At 43.3% G+C, this 27,167-nt stretch overlaps 1 protein-coding gene across 1 annotated transcript in view; it reads left to right on the forward strand.

Moving 5' to 3' along the window:
• UBE2F (ubiquitin conjugating enzyme E2 F (putative)) overlaps window positions 1–20,369 on the forward strand; it is a 209,200-nt gene extending 188,831 nt beyond the window's left edge. Inside the window, 3 exon segments of the mRNA XM_088449896.1 lie at window positions 16,118–16,157; window positions 19,233–19,353; window positions 19,355–20,369. Coding sequence (XP_088306022.1) covers window positions 16,118–16,157; window positions 19,233–19,353; window positions 19,355–19,411 — 218 coding nt within the window. The 3' untranslated portion in view covers window positions 19,412–20,369.
• Window positions 20,370–27,167: the final 6,798 nt, after the last annotated feature.

Raw genomic sequence — 27,167 nt, forward strand, 5'->3', positions numbered from 1 at the left:
TGGGGGCATTGCTGGGAGGGGGGACTACTACTGGGGGCATTGCTGGGAGGGGGGACTACTACTGGGGGCATTGCTGGGGGGTTGTTTACTACTACTGGGGGCATTGCTGGGAGGGAGGACTACTACTGGGGGCATTGCTGGGAGGGAGGACTACTACTGGGGGCATTGCTGGGAGGGAGGACTACTACTGGGGGCATTGCTGCAGGTGGTTGTTTACTACTACTGGGGGCATTGCTGGGAGGGGGGGCTACTACTGGGGGCATTGCTGGGAGGGGGGACTACTACTGGGGGCATTGCTGGGAGGGGGGACTACTACTGGGGGCATTGCTGGGGGGGTTGTTTACTACTACTGGGGGCATTGCTGGGAGGGAGGACTACTACTGGGGGCATTGCTGGAAGGGGGGGCTACTACTGGGGGCATTGCTGGGAGGGGGGACTACTACTGGGGGCATTGCTGTGAGGGAGGACTACTACTGGGGGCATTGCTGGGAGGGAGGACTACTACTGGGGGCATTGCTGGGAGGGAGGACTACTACTGGGGGCATTGCAGGGGTGGAACTACTACTGGGGACATTGCTGCGGGTGGTTGTTTACTACTACTACTGGGGGCATTGCTGGGAGGGGGGACTACTACTGGGGGCATTGCTGGGAGGGGGGACTACTACTGAGGGCATTGCTGGGAGGGAGGACTACTACTGGGGGCATTGCTGGGAGGGAGGACTACTACTGGGGGCATTGCTGGGAGGGAGGACTACTACTGGGGGCATTGCAGGGGTGGAACTACTACTGGGGACATTGCTGCGGGTGGTTGTTTACTACTACTACTGGGGGCATTGCTGGGAGGGGGGACTACTGCTGGGGGGGTTGTTTACTACTACTGGGGGCATTGCTGGGAGGGAGGACTACTACTGGGGGCATTGCTGGGAGGGAGGACTACTACTGGGGACATTGCTGGTGGGTACTACTACTGGAGGCACTGGTGGGACCACTACTGGGGGCACTGCACTGGTGGGACCACTACTACTGGGGGCATTGCTGGGGGGTTAGTACTGGGGTCACTATTTAAGGGGGTCTACTACTGAGGGCATTATATAAGGGGCACTGCATAAGGGGATGACTACCTGGGGCACTGCATAGGGGGACCACTTCAGAAAAAATATTGGCAGGGGGGAGCAGAATTTATAGTTACGCCACTGCCTACAATGGGCATCTTTGAGGCCAGCTATTAAATACAGAAATGTGAGTAATGTTTTTGTTAGTCCCTGTTACTTGCAATTAACACCCATTGTTTGCTATCAGTACTACAATAGTGAAAATGAGATGAGCTCACAGTAAGAATTAATGGCTGTAGGCTGAATATATGGCATGTCATCACTGTATTGTTTTCGTTGGCTTTTCTCTATTAAGTCAGATCTCATAAGCTAAAGCTCCTATTACCTTCTGTATGCAAGATGTCTTGTGATTTATTACATCTGGTAATAAAAAGTAAATTAGAAGGTCACTGACTTGCTCTTTTGGTGTCATTAAAAAATGTTCATGATGTATTATGTCTTTCGGCACTTGTGTTGTAAATCATTATTGTAGAGCTATAATATGTATTAAAGTAGCAGGTCATAGAGAAGGATAGTGGGGAGAGTAGCGTTATTCAGCAATAGTCTTTCTCTGAACTGGCAGATTGCCCTGTGTGCCCCGTGTGGTTCTTACCATAAGCAGTTCTGTAACACTTGTTTACAACAACATAAGAGGATTTTCAACTGATTTTGTTCCCTAACCCCTGACTGGCAGAATGGTGCTGTAAAAAAGGAACTTTCCTGCTTGGCAGAATCTGCCTCTGACATCTGTAGCACCCAAGTGGCCAGCTTCCAAAATGGTCCTCGCACACTTTTTATAATTCCCCAGACAGTGCGTGGATAAATGAAAATGATCGAGGATTCATGGATAACTGGGGTTAGTGAAGATGAATCCTTAATGCCCTTACACACTACACGATATTTGTAAAGGTGCATATCCACTACATGAATGTAGAATGACTGAACGATTACAACATTGCAATCGTTCACAGGCCCGCCAAGAGCCGCGGTGGGGCCAGGTAACGGGACGTGGTCTAATCGCGGGAGGTGTGGCCACACCCCCTTCCGGAAAAAAACGCTTTGCGGCGCTGGAGAGGGGGGGGGGGGCGCTCTGAGCCCCCTGAACCCTGCTCAAAGCCAGGGGGGGCACGAGTAGTCTCCCACTGTAGCTCAGAACGCTGTGTGCTTGGCTGCTGTGAGGGAGGGGGGGGAGGCGCGGCGCCGGTCCTGGGCCCCTCAGGAAGCCCGGATAATCTGTACCCGCTCCCCCCCTCTCGGCGCCCCTGATCGTTCATCATACTGTGCAGTGGATAATGCGCCTCCACTGAACGATATGTAATTCAGTGCGGGCACCCTCCCTCATCCCCGAACGTGAACAACCTGACGATCTCGTCAGGTTGGCTTCAATGTTCAGGCGATTACAGATGCCGGCAACGACTAACGGGAGTTTACTGCACGATTAATGAATGATAACGATGGCGTTATCGTTAAATCGTTCATTTTAATCGTGTAGTGGACATGCAGGGTTGTCAGCTTCATCGCCTGATCTTTTGTACATGCAGAAAGATCAGGCGATGTGGCTGTGGATCCTATGCAGCGCTATGCGGGGTGGTCGGCACTGGATATGTCGGCGCTGGGATCATCGGTGACATTGCTGAGTACACAATAATTTTAGTGTGTACCCAGCGTTAGTTAAGTGTGCTGATTTCCTGTTTAATATTGTCCTGCCTGACATATCATTTTGATAATCATAGTATATTCCTCAGCACATGTTAGGCAGAATTATATCGTATGAAATACATCCTCTTTGCACTCATTTCTTCCACATTGTTATGCTTGCATTTGTTGCTGAATGTAGATCTTTATTGATAAATCTCTACACTGTGTCCTACATGTTATTTCCTTATTTCTAAATTCATTGAAGATAATGATCTATAGTGTACAGTTTTTGCCAGGATTTGTGGAGGATCAGCAGAATGAAATTTGCACTGTGAAAGGATCAATAAAATAGGATTTATGCAGTGCAAGGATCAGCAGAATAGTATTTGCGTTGTGCAAGGGTCAGAAGGATGGATTGTGCACAGTCCAAAGGTGAGCAGAAAAGGGTGTATACAGTCCAAGGGTAATCCGAATGGAACCTGCTCTGTTAGTGTTGTAGCTGAATCGTACATGGTCGCCAGTAGGTAAAATATAATCTAATACATATAATATATAATATAATGATAGTGTTTATTGCCCAAATGCATTTCTTAAAATTGTTAATGATTTGTCTTTGGGATATTTTGTAATGTATCGTAAACGGATTTCTCTCAATTTGAAGACGAACCGTTTTCTAACACTGTAAGCATTATACGTGTGGCTAAATTTGCTAATTGTCCATCACCAGATCTATAGATTAGTGCAAACGCCAACTCTAATCTAACACCTGTGTCCAAAGATACATTTCTAGACCAACACAAATGCTAATGGTGTTCATTCTAGCACCCTGCACCTGTCACAACCCGTGCAGTTCCCCTTGTCGCTCTCTGCTCTGGAGCTTCTAGCATGCACTGGTCTGTATCTCAGCAGTTTGTTGCATCAGCTAAGTGTGCTAGAAGCATCAGAGCAGAGAGCAACGCCCCAGGCAGGATATAGTAACTGTAGTAACTGCACGGGTTATGACAGGTGCAGGGTGCTAGGATTGCGAGGTGCAAGATGCTATTTTCTCTTCGAATTTGCAGAGCGAATTCATTTTTGCAATCCAAATAGCAGCTCGCACTGAACCAGTCAGAATGAATTCGCATTTTTCCATTCACACCTCCCTGAGGGAAGAGATGGAAAGGAAAATTTTTATTTTAAGGTTAAATTGTCTGGACATTGTGCTGAACCTCTTGGACACCCCCCCTAATAACTAATTAGGCAATTGGAAGTTTACAATTAGCTTAATTATTCCAATAATTACATTTCATTTTAAAAACATTGTCCTCGAATTACCCCAAAATAAACTTTTTCATTAGTTTATGTACCCCAAATTCAATTACAATTTTTTTTTTTAATTGAAAAATAATTGTTTTTGTTTTATCTTTTTTTTAATTGTTCAATGTGCCCTCAAAGTACCCCAAAATCACCTTTTCCTACTTTTTTTTTTTTTGCATTTTTTTTCGTTTAATCCGTTTGAGATTAACCGAAAAAAGTTTTGCTTTAAATAATTTTTTGGGATTTAAAAAAAAAAGCAAAACATAAATCAGCCATTTGACACAATTTCAAAACCAGTACCTTCCTAATGCCCACAAACAGCCTTCTATACGGTCCTGCTAATGAAATTATTAATTTGGGAGGATCCAGGATGTTCTCCCCACTTTTTCATGCACTTCTCTCACATCTCATTTGGCAGTCAATTCGCAAACCTCCGCTGCGAGTACCACAAAATAGTCATTTTGCACCTAATTGGTTTGAGCCCTAAGTATCTGTTAATGCCAAATTTAGAATATGCGGGTGTACTTTATTGTACCGGATTTCAGATTACCATTTTTTGCAGTGTGAAGATTGTACCAACCATTACTGTATGCTGCTCAACATTTACGCACCAAACAACACATTTGAAAACATGTGGTGCTGTATAATGATGCCTCTGCGATCTAGCAGGGTGGCCAACCTCTCTCAAAAAATCGGGAAGAGATGCTTATTATAGCAGAATTTTACTTTTAGGTGTCAATTCTATGAGGGGCGAGTTGCCGTTGCTGAACTCACCCCGGGCACGTTGACTTTTGTGCCCAATGGAGCTGCAAACTGAAATCCACAAGTCTGGCGGTACCATAAGTGCGGCACATAGCTGCACTTACTCGTGGGCGTGAATTAATCGCGCCTAATTGAATTGACCCTTTAGTGTACGTACCTATTTACATCACAGTAAAGGAATTTACAATTTGATCAAAATGTGCACCGATAACTCTATATCGCAGTGTTTGTTTATTAATATTTGTTTGTACATAGTATTACAATACTCCTTAGTGATCTCTTTGGTTTTTATTTTATATAGCCACTGACAGCATTGTAGCACCTTTCTGTCTATTTGAATTCGCCAAATCCATGTGTTTTAGGAAACAATTCAAGAGCTAAGCTAAAAATCTAAACATGAAAAGCAATTGTGTTCCTTATAATGAGGCATAACTTTTCCTCTGCTCTCTTATCATCTTGGGATTCACAAGTGCTGTACTTATGTCTGTGGCTGGTTCCTTGGTCATGACCTTGGCAGGCCGCGTGCCTTCAATAAATGCAAGTGACATAAACAGGCTTTCATAAGGTGTTGTTTTTTTTTATTATTGGAGCAGGGGCTAATTAATGTCAGTTTTCATAATTAGGATCACTGACCTCCTTCGGGGGCTTGGAGATCTCCCATTAACACTGTAATAGAAGCAGAAATGTACTGTCTTTTATAAAGCACAAGATTTTTTTTATTTTTAAACTTCAGCAGAATGTTGTTAAATAGGTTTTTGTAGTTTTGGAGACCTTTTTTTAATGTACAACAATAAATATATATAATATATATATATATATATATATATATATATATATATATATATGTGTGTGTGTGCAGTGCTCTCCCCAGAAATTTTTTCCAGCTGGGTGGCATCAAGAAGTAGCCGGGTGGGGGCCTTCGCAATAAAAATGTTTTAAACCCTGTCATTATTATTTAAAGTTGAAATAACATTTTATATATTCATTTTCCTCTTCTTATTAGGGGCCCAGTCATCTGATTATGAAAAAGCTGCAAAGTTTGTAGGATATGGTCCTTTTTATACAGCTCCCAGATACTCTCCCCACTTGCAGGCTCCCAAAGTGCCGGGTGGTGCACCCGCCAAAAACAGCCTGGGGAGAACACTGATATATTCTCTAATATTAATCAATAGATTTGAAAGAGGTTGTTACATATTAATGAAATGGTAAATCCAAAAAGGTCTATTGTAACTTGGAATTAAAAAATAAAAATAAAAGAAATAATGTTACTGGGTCATGAAATGCAAGCGAAATGTGTAGTGGTCTCAATGTTTTCTTTACTTTTAATGTATAGTGGCAATACTAATACTTGTATATAATTATTTGTATTGATGGGGGGGGTTTGTTTTTGGGTTTTATTTAGTATGTAAAAAGTGATCTTAAGTAGGGATGTGCAGGCTCGGATTAGTTCAAATTTTTCCCGCCAAAAATCGGGTCTCAGAAAGGGGCTAAACGTCATCTTTCATGGACAAACATCATCATTTCTGGACCAGGGTTCACTTTAAGATTAGGGATGTGCAGGCTCGGATTAGTTCGGATTTTCCCGGCAAATTTGAATTTTTCCCGCCAAAAATCGGGTCGCAAAACATCATCTTTCATGGACAAACATGATTGTCCATGAAAGATGACGTTTTGCCTCTTTCTGAGACACAATTTTTGGCGGGAAAAATTTGAATTTGCCAGGAAAATCCGAACTAATCCGAGCCTGCACATCCCTAATCTTAAAGTGAACCCAGGTTTCAAAAGTACTCAAGTACTATATATTTCAAGTACTTTTTAATCTCCAAGTGGTTTTCTAATTCTTATTTTATATGTTCTTATACTCCTATAACATAGCAATGTAACTCTGGCATTTTTGTGGTGTTTCTGTCTTTTTTCTTTTTACTCTAAAAACAAAATCAGTTACCGGAATTGCATATCTGTCTTAAACATAGATTATTGCAGACCTTACGAAACAATAGATTACTTTAGCACTCACTCCTATATGTGAAAAATTATTTGGTGTTTAACTAAAAAGTGATTCCCCCCCTCCCCATTTTAGGATTGCGCAGATGCTCTACTCTCAGGGGGCAATATAATTAGTGGCTCTGTCCGCGAGGTGCCTGCCAGCGTTCTAACCGTTTTTCCGGCTGCTCGTGACCGCCAGTTTAGCAGATTTTTTCTGACACCCAGTAGGTGTGCTTTCTTTTTGCTCAAAATGTACGTCGTCTTTGCACAAATAAGGCTGCTGGAAGCGACAAAGCAGGTCCGTAACTAGGGTAGTGCGACCAGTTCCGTGGCACGGGATACCGCTGTTTGGGCCTGTCAATTTTCCTGTCTATTATCATTCTCACTTGTAGCTTACCTCTTCTTTTATCCCCAGCATCTCCTGGCTGCCCCTATCTCTTCCATGGCCCTTCCCCATGAGGCCATGGCCCTTTTTCAGGTCCGTTATCTTATGTCCCTATTTAAAAAAGAGGGGGGGGGCACCAATGCTCTCTCTGGAACAGGGCACCAAAAAGTCCAGTTACGGCTCTGCGACAAAGCTGCATTGCATGTGTACGTAGACCACTGGAATTTGCGACATTTGTACATCTGTGTGAGATTGAGCCTGAATCTGTGCAAAAAGGGCTCCGGCAGCAGCAGCTTTCCCCCACGCCAAGTTCCGTTGTGCTTCTGCAACTTCGTACTTGTGTAAAACCAATTCCTGGGATGTTAAAGTCGCAGCCTGGTGTCTCTGGTAGACTGTGAGCGGCTTTTCACACCGTTTGCGATGTGAATAAGCCACAAAATTATGAAAAATACGCTGCACTACTGATCCTGGAGCGTCTCAATCGCGCCAGGCATTTCTCGCCGTATGGCATAACGATACTCAGTATACATGTGAAAGCTAGGAATAATCCAGAATTATGGGCGTTACCTGTCCTGCTGGGATGTAGTCGGCATCCCGGGGCACGGGTACCCGACAGTCTAAATACCGGCGCCAAAATCCCAACAGGTCGGGATCCCAGGCCCCGGAGAGTGAGGGTTAGAGTAGGGGTAGGGAAAATACTTACCATTACTTCCTATGGGTGTTGGGATTCTGCAACCCTTCCTGCTTAGTTTTTTTAAGCATAGGGCATCATAAGAAACCATTCAAAATATCACCTGCTTTTGTATGCAGCACATATATTGGGTAACTTTATTTTTACACTGTGATTTAGAGTTGAGCAAGGACGGGCCCTCCTCCAAACGCTAAATCTGTCTACACAGTTTAAATGTGTCTTCCATGCAACTCAACACGTGTTTTGCCAAGGTGCAAAATCGGACCTTCTAGTTGGATTTACTCCTACAATGGAATGAGGCCCATCAAGGAAGCAGTATTTTGCAGGTCTCTTATTGTACTAAACACCGCTACCCGAGGCTTTCAGAAACCAGAGGAACTTCCCATGTGTATAACAAACTACTTTGATAAATATCCCCCCCAAATATTAGAGAATTCTACAAAGCTTGGAGAGAGACAAAATTCTGAGAGATAAAGTACCAACCAATCAGCTTCTAACTTACATTTCACAGGCTGTGTTTGAAAAATGACAGTTAGGAGTTGATTGGTTGGTACAGATGTGTCCACATATATCCTGCTTGCGTTACACGCCTTTTGGTGCACTGCGTGAGCACTGTGCGACTCGGTGGAGCTGATCACCACCTTTTCATGACACTTTTTTTTTCCCTTAAAATGCTACGTTAGTGTCACAGCCGCTGATACTGTAACGTAGTATTTCGCGTGCAGATACAGCCGCAGTCGCACACAGAATATAGGCATGCCGCATATCAATGAAATCATCATAAGCTGCTTCCTAATCGCATCGCTTTGCGAATAAGACACAATTTAAAGGGAATATTGCTTGAAAAGACGCTCTGCGCTGGGATAAAGTCCCTTTTTTAAATAACCGTTTGACTAAGATTTCCCTTTAATGGAACAGTCTTCCAGACACACAGAGTAGCTTAGAAGAGACAACCACATAGCACAGGCACTCCTTGCTATACAGTGTGTCTGGTATGTTGTATTTGGCAACCAGACAGTAGTGCTATTCCTGTTCATTTATAGTAAACCCCGCAGCGACCACTATATATTTATTTTACTATAGTTTTGACTAAGCTCTGAGCACTGTGTTGTAATCAATCTTCATCTCCTGTTCATATAGGGTTTCCCAGTTCTGAAGTTTGATGGCAAAGGACCAATTGTAGTAAGTTAGGACATTAAGCTGATCATCCACTAGGCGATGCGGGAGACGACGGCATGATTACGACGCCGTCGTCTCCCGCGGGGTGAACTGCGTACACTGAACGTTCAGACGTTCAGTGTATGCAGATCAATCATTACTGAACATGGCAACCTGAAGGCGGTCGTCAGGTTGACCGTCATGTTCGGGCGATGATTGATGTTAAAAACGACCAGCGGGCGCACGCATCGCTGGTCGTTTTTAACCTTTTACTGCCCGATTCGCGGGCGATTACCAGCGATGGAGCGATAACGGCCGTCGTTATCGCTCCATCGCTATGTTTAATCGCCTAGTGCAGGGGTGGGGAACCTCAGGCCCGGGGGCCGTATAAGGCCCACGGAATCATTTGGTCTGGCCCTCTGAGCTTTTGTCTGGTAGCCTCATCTGGCTAGCTGGGTGCCTAGAATGGCATCATGCAGCCATAATCTATGCAGCAGTGCCACCTGGGGCGTCCTTAGGACGCTTCAGACAGTCACACCGCTGCCCTTACAGCTCCCCGGAGCATCATCAGGATGCTCCAGGCATCGCTGTAATCACCAGTGATTGTGGTTCCGCCCCCATGTGACGTTACATGGAGGGAGCGTGGCCCTCACCGGACCCGCAAATAACATTATATATATTAAAATGGCCCTCGGCAGAAAAAAGGTTCCCCACCCCTGGTCTAGTGGATGGGCAGCATTAGGCTGCCCACAACAGGGATAGCGGGCCTGATTCTGAGTCACACACAATGCCGATGTTCACAGAGTTGGTCGATGTTTTGTTACTGCTCATACGGCGCATGTATAAAGCCACCTGCGCATCGTCAGAGACGGACGTTATTGTCAGCGGGAGCCATGCTGCCGAATACAGCATGGCCCGCTCCTTCGCTCCCGGCATCGGCAAGTGTGTATACACTTGCCGATGCCGGGTCCCGTCGTTAGCAAGATCGTGGTGGGTACACATTGTTTAGTGTGTACCAAGCATTACACTGTGTGCACACATTGAGAGGCACGGTGCCTGAAATGTATGGGGCGTTCCTGGGCTGTGACTGGGAGGTGGCTATACAGACGCACAGAGATGGGCGTGCTGCTGAACTGGAATTCAGGCGCTTAAACGCTCACATTGGAGGGCATACTCTGACGGAGATTCTGCACCTGGAATGGGGCTGGTGCAAGGTTTCTTGGTGCGACCTGCGGCTGCATCTAAAGGGGCACAAATTGGGCATTCAGCCCTTCACATTCAGATGCACATTTTACACCGGGGGAACGGATGATACTAGCAATTAGCATAAAGTTAGAGACGTGACTACGCCAAAGGACACTAAAGTGGTTACAGTATTTCAGGATATGAGTTGCTGCGGGGCATGCGACGGGGCAGTGTCCTGCTGTGGGGCATGCGACGGGGCAGTGTCCTGCTGCGGGGCATGCGACGGGGCAGTGTCCTGCTGCGGGGCATGCGACGGGGCAGTGTCCTGCTGCGGGGCATGCGACGGGGCAGTGTCCTGCTGCTGGGCATGCAACGGGACAGTGTCATGCTGCGGGGGCATGCGACGGGGCAGTGTCCTGCTGCGGGGCATGCGACGGGGCAGTGTCATGCTGCGGGGCATGCGACGGGGCAGTGTCATGCTGCGTGGGCATGCGACGGGGCAGTGTCATGCTGCGGGGCATGTGACGGGGCAGTGTCATGCTGCGGGGCATGCGACGGGGCAGTGTCATACTGTGAGGAAGGAAGAATTGCAAACGTGAGTTAGATAGTGGAAGCAGCTCATGGAAATGCACCTCTGTATAAAACAACATTCCTATATACTACTTGATTAAATAGACGTGGGATGGCTTTTGCATTGCATTATAGCAAGAAGTAACCTGAAACTTTGAGCGATCTCGAACAAGTCAATATTGCATTAATGTACTGGATGATGATGATAAGATATACAGATGTGTCCTACACTGAGCGTCTACACCATGAGGCGCGAGACACCCGGTGTAACTAAGAGGAGTAGCTTTCCATATTTGTTCTGTATATTTTGTGTCTTAGTCGCATTGCAGAGGCAATGAAAAGCTGCTTACAGTGTACCAGAGACGCTGGGCTGCGACTTTACGCGTACAGGAATTGGAATAACACGCGTACAAAGCCGTAGATGAAGCAAAGCAGAACTTGGCGTGAGGAAATCCCGCTGCCGCTCACATCTGAGCCCTTTTCACACAGAGACAGTACGTACTCAGTCGCACACAGATGTACAGGTGCCGCCAGCCCCGGTGGTCTGCGTATGCTAACAGTGCAGTTTTGCTGCTTCCAGTTGTTTTATTTATGCGAGTAAGATGTACATTCTGTGCGGCAAAGACGCTTAGTGCGGGTGAGTCACCAGGACCCTGGCATGCCAAGATAGGGGCTATTTGGCGCGACTGATGCCACAGTATTAAAGGAGACGTCTGTATATCTCTAGTCTTAACTGTGGAACGAAAGTGTTGAGTCTGAATCCCCATTCTACAGCTTTTCAGTTTCTGGTGACAGTATGTATAATAGGATCCTTAATAACCGTCTAGTTCCCGTATTTAAGGCATCCGCTGAGTGCACAGATCAGTTCTTTCTGCTGTCCTTACGCTGCAGATGAAAAGAAGCAGTAAATAATTTGTCACAATGACTTCCGAGAGCGATTCTCTCCCTCTTTGTTCCTTTTACTCAACGGGGACATCGCGCCATTTCAAGAAAACCCTCTGACCGAGCACAGAAGGATTGGGGAAGGAAATTGATGCTTTACTGCCAAACGCCTATAATTGTCTATAGAGTGTTTCTGGCCACTTTCCACTTGGGATTTCAATGCAAGTAATAGATGCCACTTAACGTCTCTCTTTCACGCTCATGCCTATAGCTTATACATGCAGAGGGATCTTTGATAATGTACGGTTTACAAGGTCTATATTCCAATGGGTGGAAAAGTTCATTAACGGCCTTTTATGAAGAGTGAATGTACAAGAGCAGCCTGGGCGCTGTTGAACTGGATAATACTCTTCGGAGAATTCTGTAAACCAACCCTATGAAATCCCTAATTGGGGAAAGGTTAAATCTGAAGGATTATGTTGTACTCTATGGGAAAAACAATCCTATTTACAGAGAGGGAAAACATGTTTCCCAGGCTTGTCAATTACGTGGGTAAACCACATGGCGCCCAGAGGCTGACATTCCACCTGCAGGACTTCTCATATTGTATCTATATGAAGCATTCCCATTAGGCCATATTGTTCTGCTTTAAGGGGAATGTGCAGCATTACTAGACACCCAGCACATGTACAGCTGCTGGACACGCACTGCAATCTGAGCCCATATTTGTCTGTCATTGTGTCGTTTTGGGAGTTTTTCCTTAGGGACACCCAACTCCTCAGATAGAAAACATCACTAATTAGTATTACATCCTTACTGGAAGCTACTGGGTTTGGGGAGCAGTAATTATGATTGTTGTGCCTCTGATTGTGGGCCTGACTGAGAAACGGACGCAAATCCCTTCGCAACCGCGTCTTTATACGCAGCGGCTGATGCCAAAATATCCAAATGTTGCAGCCAATGAGATTTGATTTGAGGCACCTGCAGGCGGTTTTCACACCCCTGTAAAATTATCTGCAACACAACCCCCCCCCCCCTGTTACCGCTCACAAATGGTCCCGGACTGTCAATCACTTTGCGAGTAAATCCTCTCTGCGACCGCCATCGCAAGACCATTCCGGCACATGTGCAGCGCAGACAAAAACATTGTCCATTTTCAAAAACATCGGAATTACAACCATCTCTGACTGAGGTCCTGTGTTCACTTCTGGAATTGTATTGTAAATTAATATTACAGTATTAAACAGGCTTTGTTGTTAAACTCGTTCTGAGCACCTGATTTTTTTTTATACAAGAAAAGCGCAACTCCTTCCAGTAGCCAGAGCCCCCAACAACTGTTACACACAACCAATGTGTTAACCATCTTTAAATTGCTGCACAGAAGTTTTATGCCAGTGTCGTGAGAGGAGAGGCCAGGAAATAATAGCTGCATGGAGCTGTTGAAATATAGCAACAGCTGCAGGCTAAGTGTTGCCTGAAACCTATAGGTAGAACTGTTTCTTCAGATATTGGTGTGTGGTCTCTATATGTTGTGATAGTGACTTCTTTTGTATCCTCTTCATGCTAATCCTCCATGACAGGTGACGTAGATTACATGTAGAAGTCATGGTAACATTTATCCCACAATCCTCCCTGCATGTTGGTGTTTCAACAAAGTATTATTTCCTGCAAGAGTCAGTGGGGCAAGGACTAGGGATGGCCATCGGTGTGGTTACCATCAATGGTGAAATAGCAAGTGGCCATCGATGGTTGCCAACTATGCAATGGATGACCATCGAATGTTTCACCAACTGATGGTCATCCCTGTTCTTTGACTGACTGGCCCGTGGGCCAATCAGAACTTGGGGGTGGGACTTAGCGGGAGCCACAGGGCGGAGCTACGCTCCATGTCACGGCACCTTGTAGAAATTTTTTTTTTTTTAAACTATAAAACTATTTGGTTATACTGTTCCAGCAATGTAGGGAAACATCTGTGTCTCCCCCATCAAAAACATTAGACTTCGGCCATAATCCATTGATGATTATGAATCATCGATAGTCAACGGCCATCCCTGGCAAGGACCACGTTAGGAAAAAGGTAGCTTTAAGAGGATTGTCTTTTACAGATTGTTTCTACTGTGTTTATAAAATAATTTTCCAGTTTATTAAATACCCTCTATTTTCTTCTATTCCAAAATTGCTAAAAGACTGCAGACTTTCTAGTAAATAAACAGTACATAGCCATGATTAATCTGAGAGCACTGACCTTGTGCATATCACACGTCTGGCTCCTCTGTAGCACTAGGCACCTCCCCTAATAACACCCCTGAATAAAGTATAAATCAGAGGAAGCACCCACTCGCAATGGACAGCAGTAACCTATCTCCCGTCCTTCCATGTCTTGGGACAAACTTGTCCCTATTAAATTGGAACATTTGAGGGGAAGGGGTGCTATGCGTAACTTATAAATACAATTTTTTGTTTATGGTTTTCATACGAGTTCTTTTGCTGTTGCATTTTATTTAGTTGGGTGTTGTTTTTTTTTGGAGGACTTTTTTCATTGCCCTGTCTGACTTCTGTTTCTTCTAGCTGATTAGAAGGATGTGTTTCTCTTCACGTATCATTATTTTCATTCTCTCATCTTGTTTCAAGCGTGACCCATTTCTTTTATGTTTTTCTGATTTGCTTGTCCAGCATTTTGCTGCTGTAAAATAACACCTAAACCCAAACGCAACATGACCCCTGTCACTATATGATCATGTACAATATGGAGTATTCAATTAAGTCAAAATTTCACTAGTGAATCAATTGTATATGTCAGAAAACTAGAATAAAATGGACCTGTACCTTTTATTTTAAATAAATAAGAGGTTAAATATGTCATCATAAGTTTTCCAGTGCATGGTGACCTTGGCCCTACCTAACCAGTCTATTAGCAGTTGCGGGAGTGCGGTCTTCCTATTTATTATAGCTGTGGCCCCCATCTAACCAGTTTAGCCGCAGTGGGGACTATTAATAGCCTTCACCAATCAGGTCTCTTTTGATATTGTTGTAAAAATCACTCTGTAATGAGACTTAAAATTAAATTATTTTCTAAAATGCACATTCTGTCTTGTGATGTTACTAATGCTTTCTATCAATGAGGAGTTGTCCTTTTATGCTGAAAATACTCTCAATTTAGGTTATTTGAATACTTTTTGCAAGGGATACAAGCTATTTACTAAGATCCTTAAGTCAGTGTCACAGTGAATGGTCTTCTCACCATGGTATCTTTTGATATCATCTTTGGCACCAGACGTGATGTCCTCTTTCACCTGTAATATTTGTACTAGTCTTTGAGCCCCAGCCTGTGAGGATTAATTTGTCCCCAGACATTAAGGGCTTGAAGGAATATAAAATCTCCTGGTTTGCCAGCAATGTCCTCACTCCAACCTGACTCAGGTCACACGTCTCTCCCGAACCTTTTAAAGAGATCTTCATCATATGGTCGACTATTCTACATCTCGACATCTTCAGGCCTCTACACTTAATCTTCCTAATAATAACTTTGATTCTTCCTGGAAAACTAGCAAACTCCGGTATTTAGGAGTTTATATTACCCCCTGAGAGCTAGCTTTAGGAACTTGAGGCGTGATGCATTCAGTGAAGAGGCTTACTGCTTGGCATCCCGTTTAACCAGACAGTTTGCTTGGGTCACTAAGAAGCTTGCTTTCAGATGGGTAGATGTAGAAGCCGCGTCCTGCAAAGTCAGTTATTTATTCAAAGTTAGGACTGTCCAAGCTAGAGGGGGCCTAAATATTTTGTGATAGTTACTCTGTAGAACACGGGTATTGCTAAAATGTTTTGGACTGAATTTGATCATTTACAGTGTACAATGTTAGACCTAAAAAAAATAATTGTTTGGTCACATTATATCTGTGAATTTTAGATTCTGTATTTTGGTTTAGGTAAATGTCGTATTTGTTGAGTTTGGGTTCTACTCCCACCTCAATGGTTATCTATGTATCATGTCTAGAGAAATAGATGTAGTTTGTATGTGTTGGGCAAATTTAGTTCCCAAAGCTGTTCCTTGTGTCTGTATGTAGTATGTGTCTTGGTGGATTAAATGTTCAAGAATTTATATTCTGTGCTACTTTTTATAGACTGTTCATTTCTACATCCTTTTTCTTGTTTTTTCCTATGGCTTGTGTCATGTCATGGTGTAGGATGCTATCATGTAGTGCGCTAACTTTTTGAATATTTGAGCATGTGTTCTCTCTGAAGATGTGTGTGAAATGTAATGTGCCTCTGAGGTATGTTGATGTGCTAACTTTGTTGGACAAACGTGTCTATGTAGTACTTTATGCTATGGAGTCAGCGCCTGACAAAATAGATCTATCAGTTGGGTTAGTGACTGGTTTGTGTAGTTTGGATAGTGTGATAGAAGCACTGGAGAAGTTAGGGATGGCGTGTATTTGTCTCCCAGATTCCTGTAATATGTGTTTCAACCCTCAGGAAGAGCCTGTTTTACAACAGATCTGAGTGTCTGCTTTTGGTAAAAGCCGGAGAATGGGTCCTGGGGGTATGGATGTGAGAGAGAAGGGAGGGCTACATCCACAGGGCCGTTTCAGGTGTTAGGCCTTTCAGCCTGTGAGCAGGCTAATTGGGGATTACACTTGGAAGTGGCTCAATATAGCTGTGTAAGAGTTTTGATGCAGTGTCTCATACCTGGGAGAGCAGGCCTGCAGATTAGCTTGCTCTGAGAAACTATTTGCTACAATCCAGAAGGTACTGTGGACATGAGCTTATTTAGTGTTCGGTTAGTGAGGGAATTTGCTGTCTAGTTGGAGCCCAGACGGGTTAGGATTTATTTTATGTTTTGTTTATTTGATTATTGGTGTTGCACAATAAAAACTGGCACCGACCAGCTTGCACGAAAACCCATGACTGGAGTGCTGTTTCCTGCCTGCTGTGTGTAAGGAGGTGTCCATCTACCCAAGGAGAGTGACCCCTACCCCGATCATATCACAATAGGAAGTAGAATATTGGGCTGTTCGTTTTGTAAGTACTGGGATTCATGTTGGTTACAGATCCTAGCTTGTCCTACTTTTAGTATTTTGTTGTAGTGTATAATATATTTAATTGTTGAATCATATGTTTTTTATATGTACAGACATGGTCAAATTTGTTGGTACCCTTACAGATCATTAAAACAATGCTTCATTCCTCCTGAAAAGTGATGTACACCTGCATGCCTGTGGTATGTCATAGAATAAAGCAAAGAAACTGTGAATAGAGATAAATGATTGCTTATTCTCCAAAGATGTTCTAAAATGACCTGGGGACAGATTTTAGAAAATATTATAAATAATTGGATTATAGTGATATTTCAAACTAATTGCTTTCTTGAATTAGCGTCAGACATGTCTTCAGTCTTCTAATCAATCATTCAGCCTATATAAAAGGAGAAAAGTAGTCACTTTGCTGTTTGGTATCATCGTGTTCACCACACTGAACATGGACCAGAGAAAGCAAAGAGTTGCCTGCTGAGGAGTTCAGAAAGAACATTATAGACAAGCACGTTAAAGGTAAAGGATAGAAGACCAACGCCAAGATGTTCCTGTGACTAGTTTCAAATATTTAGATGTTTAAAGTCCATAGGACTGGAGGCAGCCTTGCTGGAGGCAGCCACAGGAGAAAAATCGACCCCAGATTAAAAAGGACAGTGAGAATGGTAGAAAAAGAGCCAATGAAAACATCCTAAGAGATACAAGCCACACTCCAAGGTCAAGGTACATCCGTGCCTGATCGCACCATCCAACCGTTTTAAGCAGAACTGGCTTGATGAAAGAATACCCAGGAGGATTTCACATTAAAAAACCTAAAAAAGCCAGACTGGAATTTGCTAAAAATGCATATTGAGAAGCTACAATGATTCTGGAGCATTTGCTGAGACAGCTGGAGCAGTTTGCTCAGGAAGAGTGCCCCAAACTACCTACTGACAGGCGCAGGAATCTCATTGAGAGCTACAGAAATCACTTGATTGCAATGATTGCCTCTAAAGGTCGTGCAACTATATACTAGGTTATAAGCCCCATCATTTTTGTCCATACCATTTTCATTTGTTTTATTGTTGAAGAACAAACAATTATGAATGGCAATTACTTTTGTCAGTTTCAAGTTATTTAAAAAAAAAATATGGGTTCTTCTTTTTGCGTTCAAGGGCAGCAACAAATTTGAGCACCTCTGTATGGGGGTCTGACAAGAGTCTGCTACCACCTTCTGTATATTAAATTGTGTCTATAATTATTTTGTTGTTCAGTTTAATAACTGTAGCCGGGTGTTTTAGTAGTTTTATTGTAACACAAGACATAAAGACAATCTGTGTTCTCGTACTTTCATGGCTTTAGAGTCTCCAGATACAGTAAATCAGAAGACCAGATGAATAGTTGTTTATGAGTAAGGGGTTGGTCTAAAGGCATAGTAAGGAAAACTTTGGCGTGTTATTTTTTAATTCAAACCCTCAAGAATCCACACAAAGTATCTCTGCAGATGGACATCAAACACCAAATGAACAGAATGAACAATTATATACATCTGGCTCTCATATAGGTGCATGTGTGCAAAATAAAATGTGTTAGGTTTCTGGGGGGGGGGTTGTTAAGTTTATTTATGACCCATGTTGCCTTTTAGACTGTTTCACATCCTTCTCCTAACCTAAAGTGACTGCTTTTTGTTTTGTTGTTGTTTTTTTGGAAGGAGACAGTGAATTATGTGCCGTATAGTGATGTATTGGCATTATCTTTGATGGTCTTGTCACCAATTAAATTTTTTTGCATCTAAAAACACCCTAGACAGTGTCCCAATGCGGAGGCTTATTGGGACATACAGCACTCGCCTATCTGTGACAGTTACACCAACTGCTGAAATCCAGTCCCTACAGTATATCAACGGCACTGTTTGGTCACTGCTGATGACACCCGAGAAGTCCCGGTATATCTAACACAATGGTGACTTAGCCATAAGAGAGGCTGACGAGGGATTTCGGTATCTCCAGCACAGCAGGGGCAGAACTATGGGAGACAAAGGAGGCGCCTGCATATGTTTATGTGCATATGTGATAGATGGATATGCACCATACATATTTTCCCTGTTTTTTAGGGGGGGGGGGGCACCAGATTATAACTTGCCTCCGGGCGTCTGGGATGAATTTACGCCACTGCAGCACAGCAGGCGTTCCCAGGCATAATTAGGCCTTACTATTCATATACTCGCTGGTAGAGTGGGATGTTGATATGGAAAAAAAAAACAGAAGACCGTGTGGGAGGATAATCTCCTGTAACAAGACAGGCAGATATAATATTTATACAGATATGACAGACTCTAACGTCACTTTAGCAAGTAAAAAAAAACATCTTTTAAAAGCCGCTGCCACAGTTTGTACATTCGTAGACTTTCTGTTCTCTTTCATTTGAACAGCAGTTTGATTTGAGAACAGAGCAATCATCGCTTTGGTCGTCCAAGACAGAATACATTATAATTATTACCCGCCATGCTATTTACTGACGTGCCCTGTATCTGATTCTGTGGCTATACTTTTACATAGACCTCTGTTTTGTATTTCTTACAGGACGAGTATCGGAATAAGGTTGAGGATTACATCAAGCGGTACGCCAGATGATGCCAACTTTAAATCTATGATCGCCTTTCCGAGAGAACTGGCCATCCTATATGGGGTGTCCAGAGCCATACGGGGGAGGAATCTGGAAGCCATTGAAGGGGTTTTGTGCCCTCTCCCTGCCAGACTGATACAAACCAAACATTTTACCTCCAGCCCCTAAACTCTAATGCCATCTCTGCATCCAGCCAGCAGGAACTTTAAAAGCTCAACTTCTCTCCCCTTTTCTTTGGCTTTTGATGTGTGTGCTTTTTTTTTTTGCTTGTTTGTTTTTTGCGTGGGGAGAATTATTCTTGTTTTCTGTTTTTCGTTCCTTTTTTTTTTTCTTTTTTTTTTACATTGCAGAAGAACAATACGTAACAATGTACAAGGAGTGTTATGTGAAATCTGATCAGAGATGTGCGCATATGTTTAGATGACCCCTGCAATCTCTAGAAAGGATTGACGGGGGGTAGTCCTGATCTAACAATATATTTTTCAGACTTGCATATGAATTGCCGAAGAAGTGCGTCTACGGGTTTCTTTAGGTCTGAACTACAGTCAGAAATATGCATAACAAGTTAACAACCAAATGCTATTTAATTATGAGAACTGGGGGTAAAGTTTGTGGCTAACTCACTTTAAAAGTTTGACAAAAATTTAAACTGGGGCTAATCAGCTTGGTGATATGCCCCAATATACAATATAAACTCAGAGACTACTTGTATAACACTTGCCAGACTTAAAGTTTACAGCATTCTACATTTAGGGCCCCATGAGGCTGGAGCTAGACACCAAATCCACGTGGCAAGCCTCCGTAAATAGTAGGCTTGCGTGGCAGCATCTTAAAATACTTTATTTTTAAAACAATGATTTTATCTGTGTGCTGGCAGAGGTCGGGGGAATTATGCAGCTCTCCTGGCAGTGAATTACTAGTGCACAGGGTGGGTCTCGCAGAGGCTAGAACATGGGTGACATTGACTTTTTACTGTGATATTGCAACTTTAAATTATTATCCTGTTTAAAGGCGCTTGATGGAAACTCTGTAACCACACCCTGACAATGTATATGGTTAATATAAATACACGGATATGCACTTTCTTTGCTCTAGCGTGGCTGTGTGGTGTCATTTGTTTAGGCTCTGGGTTTGTAGCACTTTTTGCAAGTAGACATTATCACTTGCCGAAACTAATGTATCGTGTAATTTAATGTGTCTGAGAGGTCATGGCAAATTGGTCATTGCGGGCTGACGTCGGGATATGAAAATTGGCCTAGTGAAAGAATTGTATTACCGTTATTCTATATAGTATTCTTAAATAAGCCAGCTTTGTAAGAGACATTATACAGTGCATCCGGGAAGTATTCACAACGCTTCACTTTTTCCACATTTTGTTATGTTACAGCCTTATTCCAAAATGGAATAAATTCATTTTTGTCCTCAAAATTCTACACACAATACCCCATAATGACAACATATAAAGTGTTATTTTGCAATTTTTGCAAATTTAACAAAAAAAAACTAAGAAAACACATGTACATAAGTATTCACAACCTTTGCTCAATACTCTGTTGATGCACCTTTGGCAGCAATTACAGCCTCACCTATCTTTGGGCAGTTTCACCCATTCCTCTTTGAAGCACCTCTCAAGCTCCATCAGGTTTGATGGGAAGCGTCGGTGCACAGCCATTTCCAGATCTCTCCATAGATGTTCAATTGGATTCAAGTCTGGGCTCTGGCTGGGCCAGTCTAGGGCATTCACAGAGTTCTCCTGAAGCCACTCCTTTGATATCTTGGTTGTGTGTTTAGGGTCGTTGTCCTGCTGAAAGATGGAACAGTCGCCCCAGTCTGAGGTCAAGAGTGCTCTGTTTTCATCCAGGATGTCTCTGTACATTGCTGCATTCATCTTTCCCTCTATCCTGACTAGTCTCCCTGTTCCTGCCGCTGAAAAACATCCCCACATGCTTCACTGTAGGGATGGTATTGGCGTGGAGATGAGCGGTGCCTGGTTTCCTACAAACATAACGCCTGGCATTCATGCCAAATAGTTCAATCTCTGTCTCTCATGGTCTGAGAGTCCTTCTTCAGGTGCATTTTGGCAAACTCCAGATGGGCTGCCATGTGCTTTTTACTAAGGAGTGGCTTCCGTCTGGCCACTCTACCATACAGGCCTAATTGGTGGATTGCTGCAGAGATGGTTGTCCTTCTGGAAGGTTCCCCTCTCTCCACAGAGGAAAGCTGTAGCTCTGACTGAGTGACCATCGGGTTCTTGGTCACCTCCCTGACTAGAGCCCTTCTCCCACGATCGCTCAGTTTAGACGGCCGGCCAACTCTAGGAAGAGTCCTGGTGGTTCCAAACTTCTTCCATTTACGGATGATGGAGGCCACTGTGCTCATTGGGACCTTCAAAGCAGCAGATATTTTTCTGTACCCTTCCCCAGATTTGTGCCTCGAGACAATCCTGTTTCGGAGGTCTACAGACAATTCCTTGGACTTCATGCTTGGTTTGTGCTCTGACATGCACTGTTTAAGTGTGGGACCTTATATAGACAGGTGTATGCCTTTCAAAATCATGTCCAATCAACTACATTTACCACACGTGGACTCCAATTAAGCTGTAGGAACATCTGAAGGATGAACAGTGGAAACAGGATGCACCTGAGCTCAATTTTGATCTTAATGGCAAAGGCCGTGAATACTTATGTACTTGTGATTTCTTAGTGGGTTTTTTTCTTTTTTTTAAATTTGCAAAAATCTCCCAAAACATTTTTAACACATTGTCATTATGGGGTATTGTGTGTAGAATTTTGAGGACAAAAATTAATTTATTCCATTTTGGAACAAGGCTGTAACATAACAAAATGTGGAGAAAGTGAAGCGTTGTGAATACTTTCCGGATGCACTGTATATAATGCCTTATAATAATCTTAAGTAGAACTGTAAGATAATTAAAAAAAAAACAGGTGCAGTCTTATAACACTAATATAATGGTGCTTTATCATTTACAAGCAGCTTTATAAATGGAGGACAGTGTTAACGTCCTATAAATCTCTATTCTGGAGTGGACTGGTAGTTTATCTTGCAGGTAATTGGTGTGTTAATCCAGGGATGAATCCGTCTGTATTATTCAATGCTAAATGTATAAGGTGGCCTTGTAAGGAAATAATCCACCAGTCGCTGTACAGAACATGGCAGCATATTGGAAAACAATTTAGCACCACATCGGTTGGACAGAAACCTCATATCACTGCTCTGTCCGGCTAAGGGACCCTGCTCATTCTATTATCTGACTCTAGCTTCCCATTTGTTCTAACCCTCCCTTCCTGTCACATAGGACTGTGCCCTCATACATGAGTGGATAAGTTACTGCCTCAACCACAATTTCGCACACTCATCTACTGATACGCTCTCTGCTGCTGCTGTGTCACAGTGATCTGTATGGCTATAATGCTTTAGCCATACCCATTTTAAAACCGCTGTGATATAAACAACCTGGACGATCAAAGAGGCTATAGACTTAGTCACATGCACAGCCTGTGGTTCCACTATTCATCTCCATTAATGTGCAGCCATGTTGCATTGTTTGGGGATGGAGGTTTTATGTCTTGTTTTTTGTTTTTTTTTCCCTCCGGGAGGGTTTAGCGTCTAAGAGATACCAGATTTGAAAATAAAACATTAATGTTACCCTTTAATTTATAAAGCGCCATGTATTGATCAACTTCAGGGCTTCAGCCTTTTCCTCAGGATCACCGACTCATGTACAGTCTGCGACCCTGAGGAAAGGACTGAAACCCTGAAATGTTGATCAATACATGGACTTTCCCTGCATCGTGTCAGTCCCTGGTTTTTGCATTGTAATATATATATATATATATATATATATATTTATTTTACACACATACATAGACGTACAGATGTGTCCTTGCTCGTTATCGCTGCAGTTGCGCCAAACAGCCACTCCTGGCACGCCAAGTCCCGGGCGTCTTTTCTGTGTCTCTTTTTTTACCGAAAATGCGTCTTAAGACGAGATGCGACGAGGACGCACTGGGAGACTGCGCTGATTAATTTGACATGTGACACTTTTATATCTGTGCGTGACTGAGTCTCTCAATCAGCATTTCATGTGCTTTGATGCAACGGACGCAGCTTTGTTCCACACCAAGTTCAGTTTACAGTCTCCGTTGCACACACGGTAGACAAGCGTCTCATAGCAAATTAATTAGCGCAGTCTCCATTGCAACTTAGACATATTTTCAGCAACAAAAAGGCGCCAGACACTAGCAAAGTCTCGCGGTACCCGGCGGCTCACTCACGCCAGGCATACCGTGCTGCATGACGTACATAGAGGCTAGATGAGCAAAGACACACATGCATGCAGTAGCTCAAAATGTACTAGATTATTTCATCATATTGAAATTAAGCAGGAATGACTACATTTCCTTTCAGTCCCCCGAGCTGTGATCAGTGTAGCTGTGCTGTCTGCATTGTATAGCCTTAGATTGCTTTGTATGCTCTCTTTACAGTGTCTCATACTGTGTTATCTGCGGAGAGAGGACACATACACGTTTCCCAAATTGATTAATTGGTTAATCTGAAAAGATGGCAGGCGGGTAAATGAAAGCCGCTATTGTTCCCTGTACTAAGACGGTGATGTGAATCGGCCTTGACATTAGTACTTTCATATGGATGATTCAGCGCACCTACATGCAGTCTATTCAACTATTTTCTCCCTATTTATCGGGTATGACTAGGTCCTCGACATTAAATGAGAACGGACACTGTCTACTATTAATCTTCTCGGAGTTTGGTCATCTCCAAGAAAGAACAAGAAAAAGCCAAGTCCTTGACATAACAGGTTTTGTTTTTGTTTTTTAATCTCTCGCTGTTTGAGACGGTGATGGATTCAGTGACCGTCTGTGTGTGCGATGGCCAGGGTAATACATTAGTATTTGCCATGAAATTCCATCTGTTACAGTAAGTTTTATTTGTGAGAGATGGTTAGACATTGATTTATCAGATGTGATTTTTCCCCGGCACAAATAACTGCGCCTAGCAAGCTTCGCTGGCTCGAATTCGGGATTTGTGTATTAGTGCTTTCTGTGCTGGCTCCAGGTTACTGTGCTCTCAATGCCAAACAGTCAGTGAATCAGTCCAAATGAAATAGCTCTGTGTTAGGATTGTTTTCCAGGCAACATTTCCTCCAAAAGCTTAAGGGGTCTATTTACTAAGCAGTGTTAGGAGACAGAGTGAAAAGTGATAAGGTGCCAGCCAATCAGCTCCCAGCTGTCATTTTTCAAACACAGCCTGTGAGATGACAGTTGGGAGCTGATTGGCTGGCACCTTATCACTTTTCACTCTGTCTCCTAACACTGCTTAGTAAATAGACCCCTTAAAGTGAAGTGGCCGTGAGCCTGCGTTCCCTTTATCCTGCCCTGCGTCTGTGCTGCACAAGAGTAACAGAGGTCGCTGACTGTGATGCAACAAACCGGAAGAATAAATATTGTATTATCAGTACTTGCCTTTTTGTTCCTTATAACCTGCACCACATTTGCTACACAATCCACTTTAATAATGTGACGTGACTCGGTGTTAATATCTTGTGCAACACTTAATGTAATTCCAATCTGCGAATTATCTAATTATGATATGCAGATTTTCTCTGCCAGGATTCGACATGCATTAAGGATATTACATTAATACAATTTTCTCATTACCCTCTATTATATAACGTATCCGGAAAAATAAGGCTGTTACCTGAGAACTGGGATAAAGATTAGGTTCAAGCTTGTGTTTTAGCTTGTTTTATTGCCTTGTGCTCCTGTGTCGTACTTCTCTGTTCAGTGGCTGTTCCCTGCTTCCTATTACTATGTTTTTGCCCCAATTTCAGCTGATTTGGTAATATAGCTATAGAACTGTGGTGCCTCGTGTGCATCAACTCTTAAACTTGTTTTTTATTTTATAAAATACAGAATAATGTAGTCCTATCAGACCTGATTCTGAGTTGGGCACTTCTCCTTCTCCTCGAGAACAAATGGTTCGTTCCATATTGGGCCAGATCACTCTGTCCTGGGGTAGCAACTAGGCAGCTATCGTCTGGACGTCTGGAATGGACCCACCTTGTGGGCGTGTCATAGGCATGTAGCCAGACTGCCGTGCTCGTTTGAGGCATCTCTATGGAGAAGAGATGCATTTTTTTTTTAGAGGGATCTTTTGCACCGAGAATGGGGTGGGTGCAAGTGCCGCTACTAATGTAAGTATGAGGGAAGTGTCTGTGGCCGGGAAAACAGTGGGCAGAGCAATGCAGACGCATGAAGCCGGATGGATACTTGCATAAGGTAGTAAATCTGGCATTAATATACTAGTAGGTTAATTGGTAACTGACATATATACACTATATGGACAACAGTATTCAGACGCCTGGCCATTACACCAACAGGGACTGTAATGACACTGTATTTAAATACATATACTTTAATATGGTGTTGGTCCCCCTTTTGCAGCTAGAACGGCTTCCACTCTTCTTGGAAGGATTTCCACAAGATATTGGAGTGTTTGTGGGAATTTGTGCTCATTCATTCTGTAGAGCATTTATGAGGTCAGGCACTGATGTTGGACGAGAAGGCCTGGCTCGCAATCTCCGTTCCATTTCATCCCAAAGGTGCTCGATGGGGTTGAGGTCAGGGCTCTGTGCTGGCCACAAAGAGTAACAATAATTGTGCGGGCCAGCCAAGTTCTTCCATACCAAACTCATTAAATCATGTCGTCCTTGCTGTGTGCACTGGGGCACAGTCATGTTGGAATAGAAAAGGGCCTACCCCAAACTGTTGCCACAAAGTTGGAAGCACAGCATTGTCCTAAATGTCTGATATGCTGAAGCATTAAGATTGCCCTTCACTGGAGATAAGGGGCCTAGCCAAAACCCTGAAAAACAGCCCTATACCATTATCCCTCCTCCACCAAACTTCACAGCTGGCACAATGCAGTCAGGCAGGTAAAGCTCTCCCAGTATCCGCCAAACCCAGACTCGCCCATCTGACTGCCAAACAGAGAAGCGTGATTCGTCACTCCACAGAACACATTTACACTGGTCCACAGTCCAGCTTTGGTGTGCTTTATACTACATCCGACGCTTGGCATTGGACTTGGTGTTGTGAGGCTTGCATGCAGCTGCTCAGCCATGGAAACCTATTCCATTAAGCTCCTGCCGCACAGTTTTTGTGCTTACATTAATGCTAGTGGAAGTTTGGAAGTCTTCAGCTTATAATCAGCGTGTTGGCGACTTTTACTCCCCATGCGCTTTAGCAGTCGTTGACCCTGCTCTGTGATTTTACATGGTCTTCCACTTCGTGGCTGAGTTGCTGTTGTGCCTAAATGCTTCCTCTTTCTAATAATATCACTTACAGTTGAACGTGAAATATACAGCAGGGATGACATTTCACAAACTGTCTTATTGCAAGGTGGCATCCTATCACAGTACCACGCCTCCTATCACAGTACCACGCTTAAAGTCACTGAGCTCTTCAGAACGACCCATTTTGTATCACAAATGTTTGCAAATGGAGACTTCATGGCTAGGTGTTTCATTTTATACACCTGTGGCAACGGGTCTGATTGAAACACCTCAATTCAATAATTAACAGGTGTGGCCAAATACTTTTGTCCATATAGTGTGTATGTATGTGTGTGTGTGTGTATATATATATATATATATATATATCCCTAGTGTGTCCATACGGTAGGGAATATAGATTGCAAGCTCCACTGGGACAAGGACTGATGTGAATGGGCAAATTGTTATGAATCCCTGGGTAGATTCAGTGTGAGATTGATTTGGCTGTCAGAAATGAGGAGCACAACAGAATAGAACATGACTGAGTTAGAGAGCAGCCTAATGGCCAGTAAGAGTCCTA

This window comes from Taudactylus pleione, unplaced genomic scaffold (assembly GCF_031769625.1).
Source record: "Taudactylus pleione unplaced genomic scaffold, aTauple2 ptg000500l, whole genome shotgun sequence".
Lineage (NCBI taxonomy): Eukaryota > Metazoa > Chordata > Amphibia > Anura > Myobatrachidae > Taudactylus > Taudactylus pleione.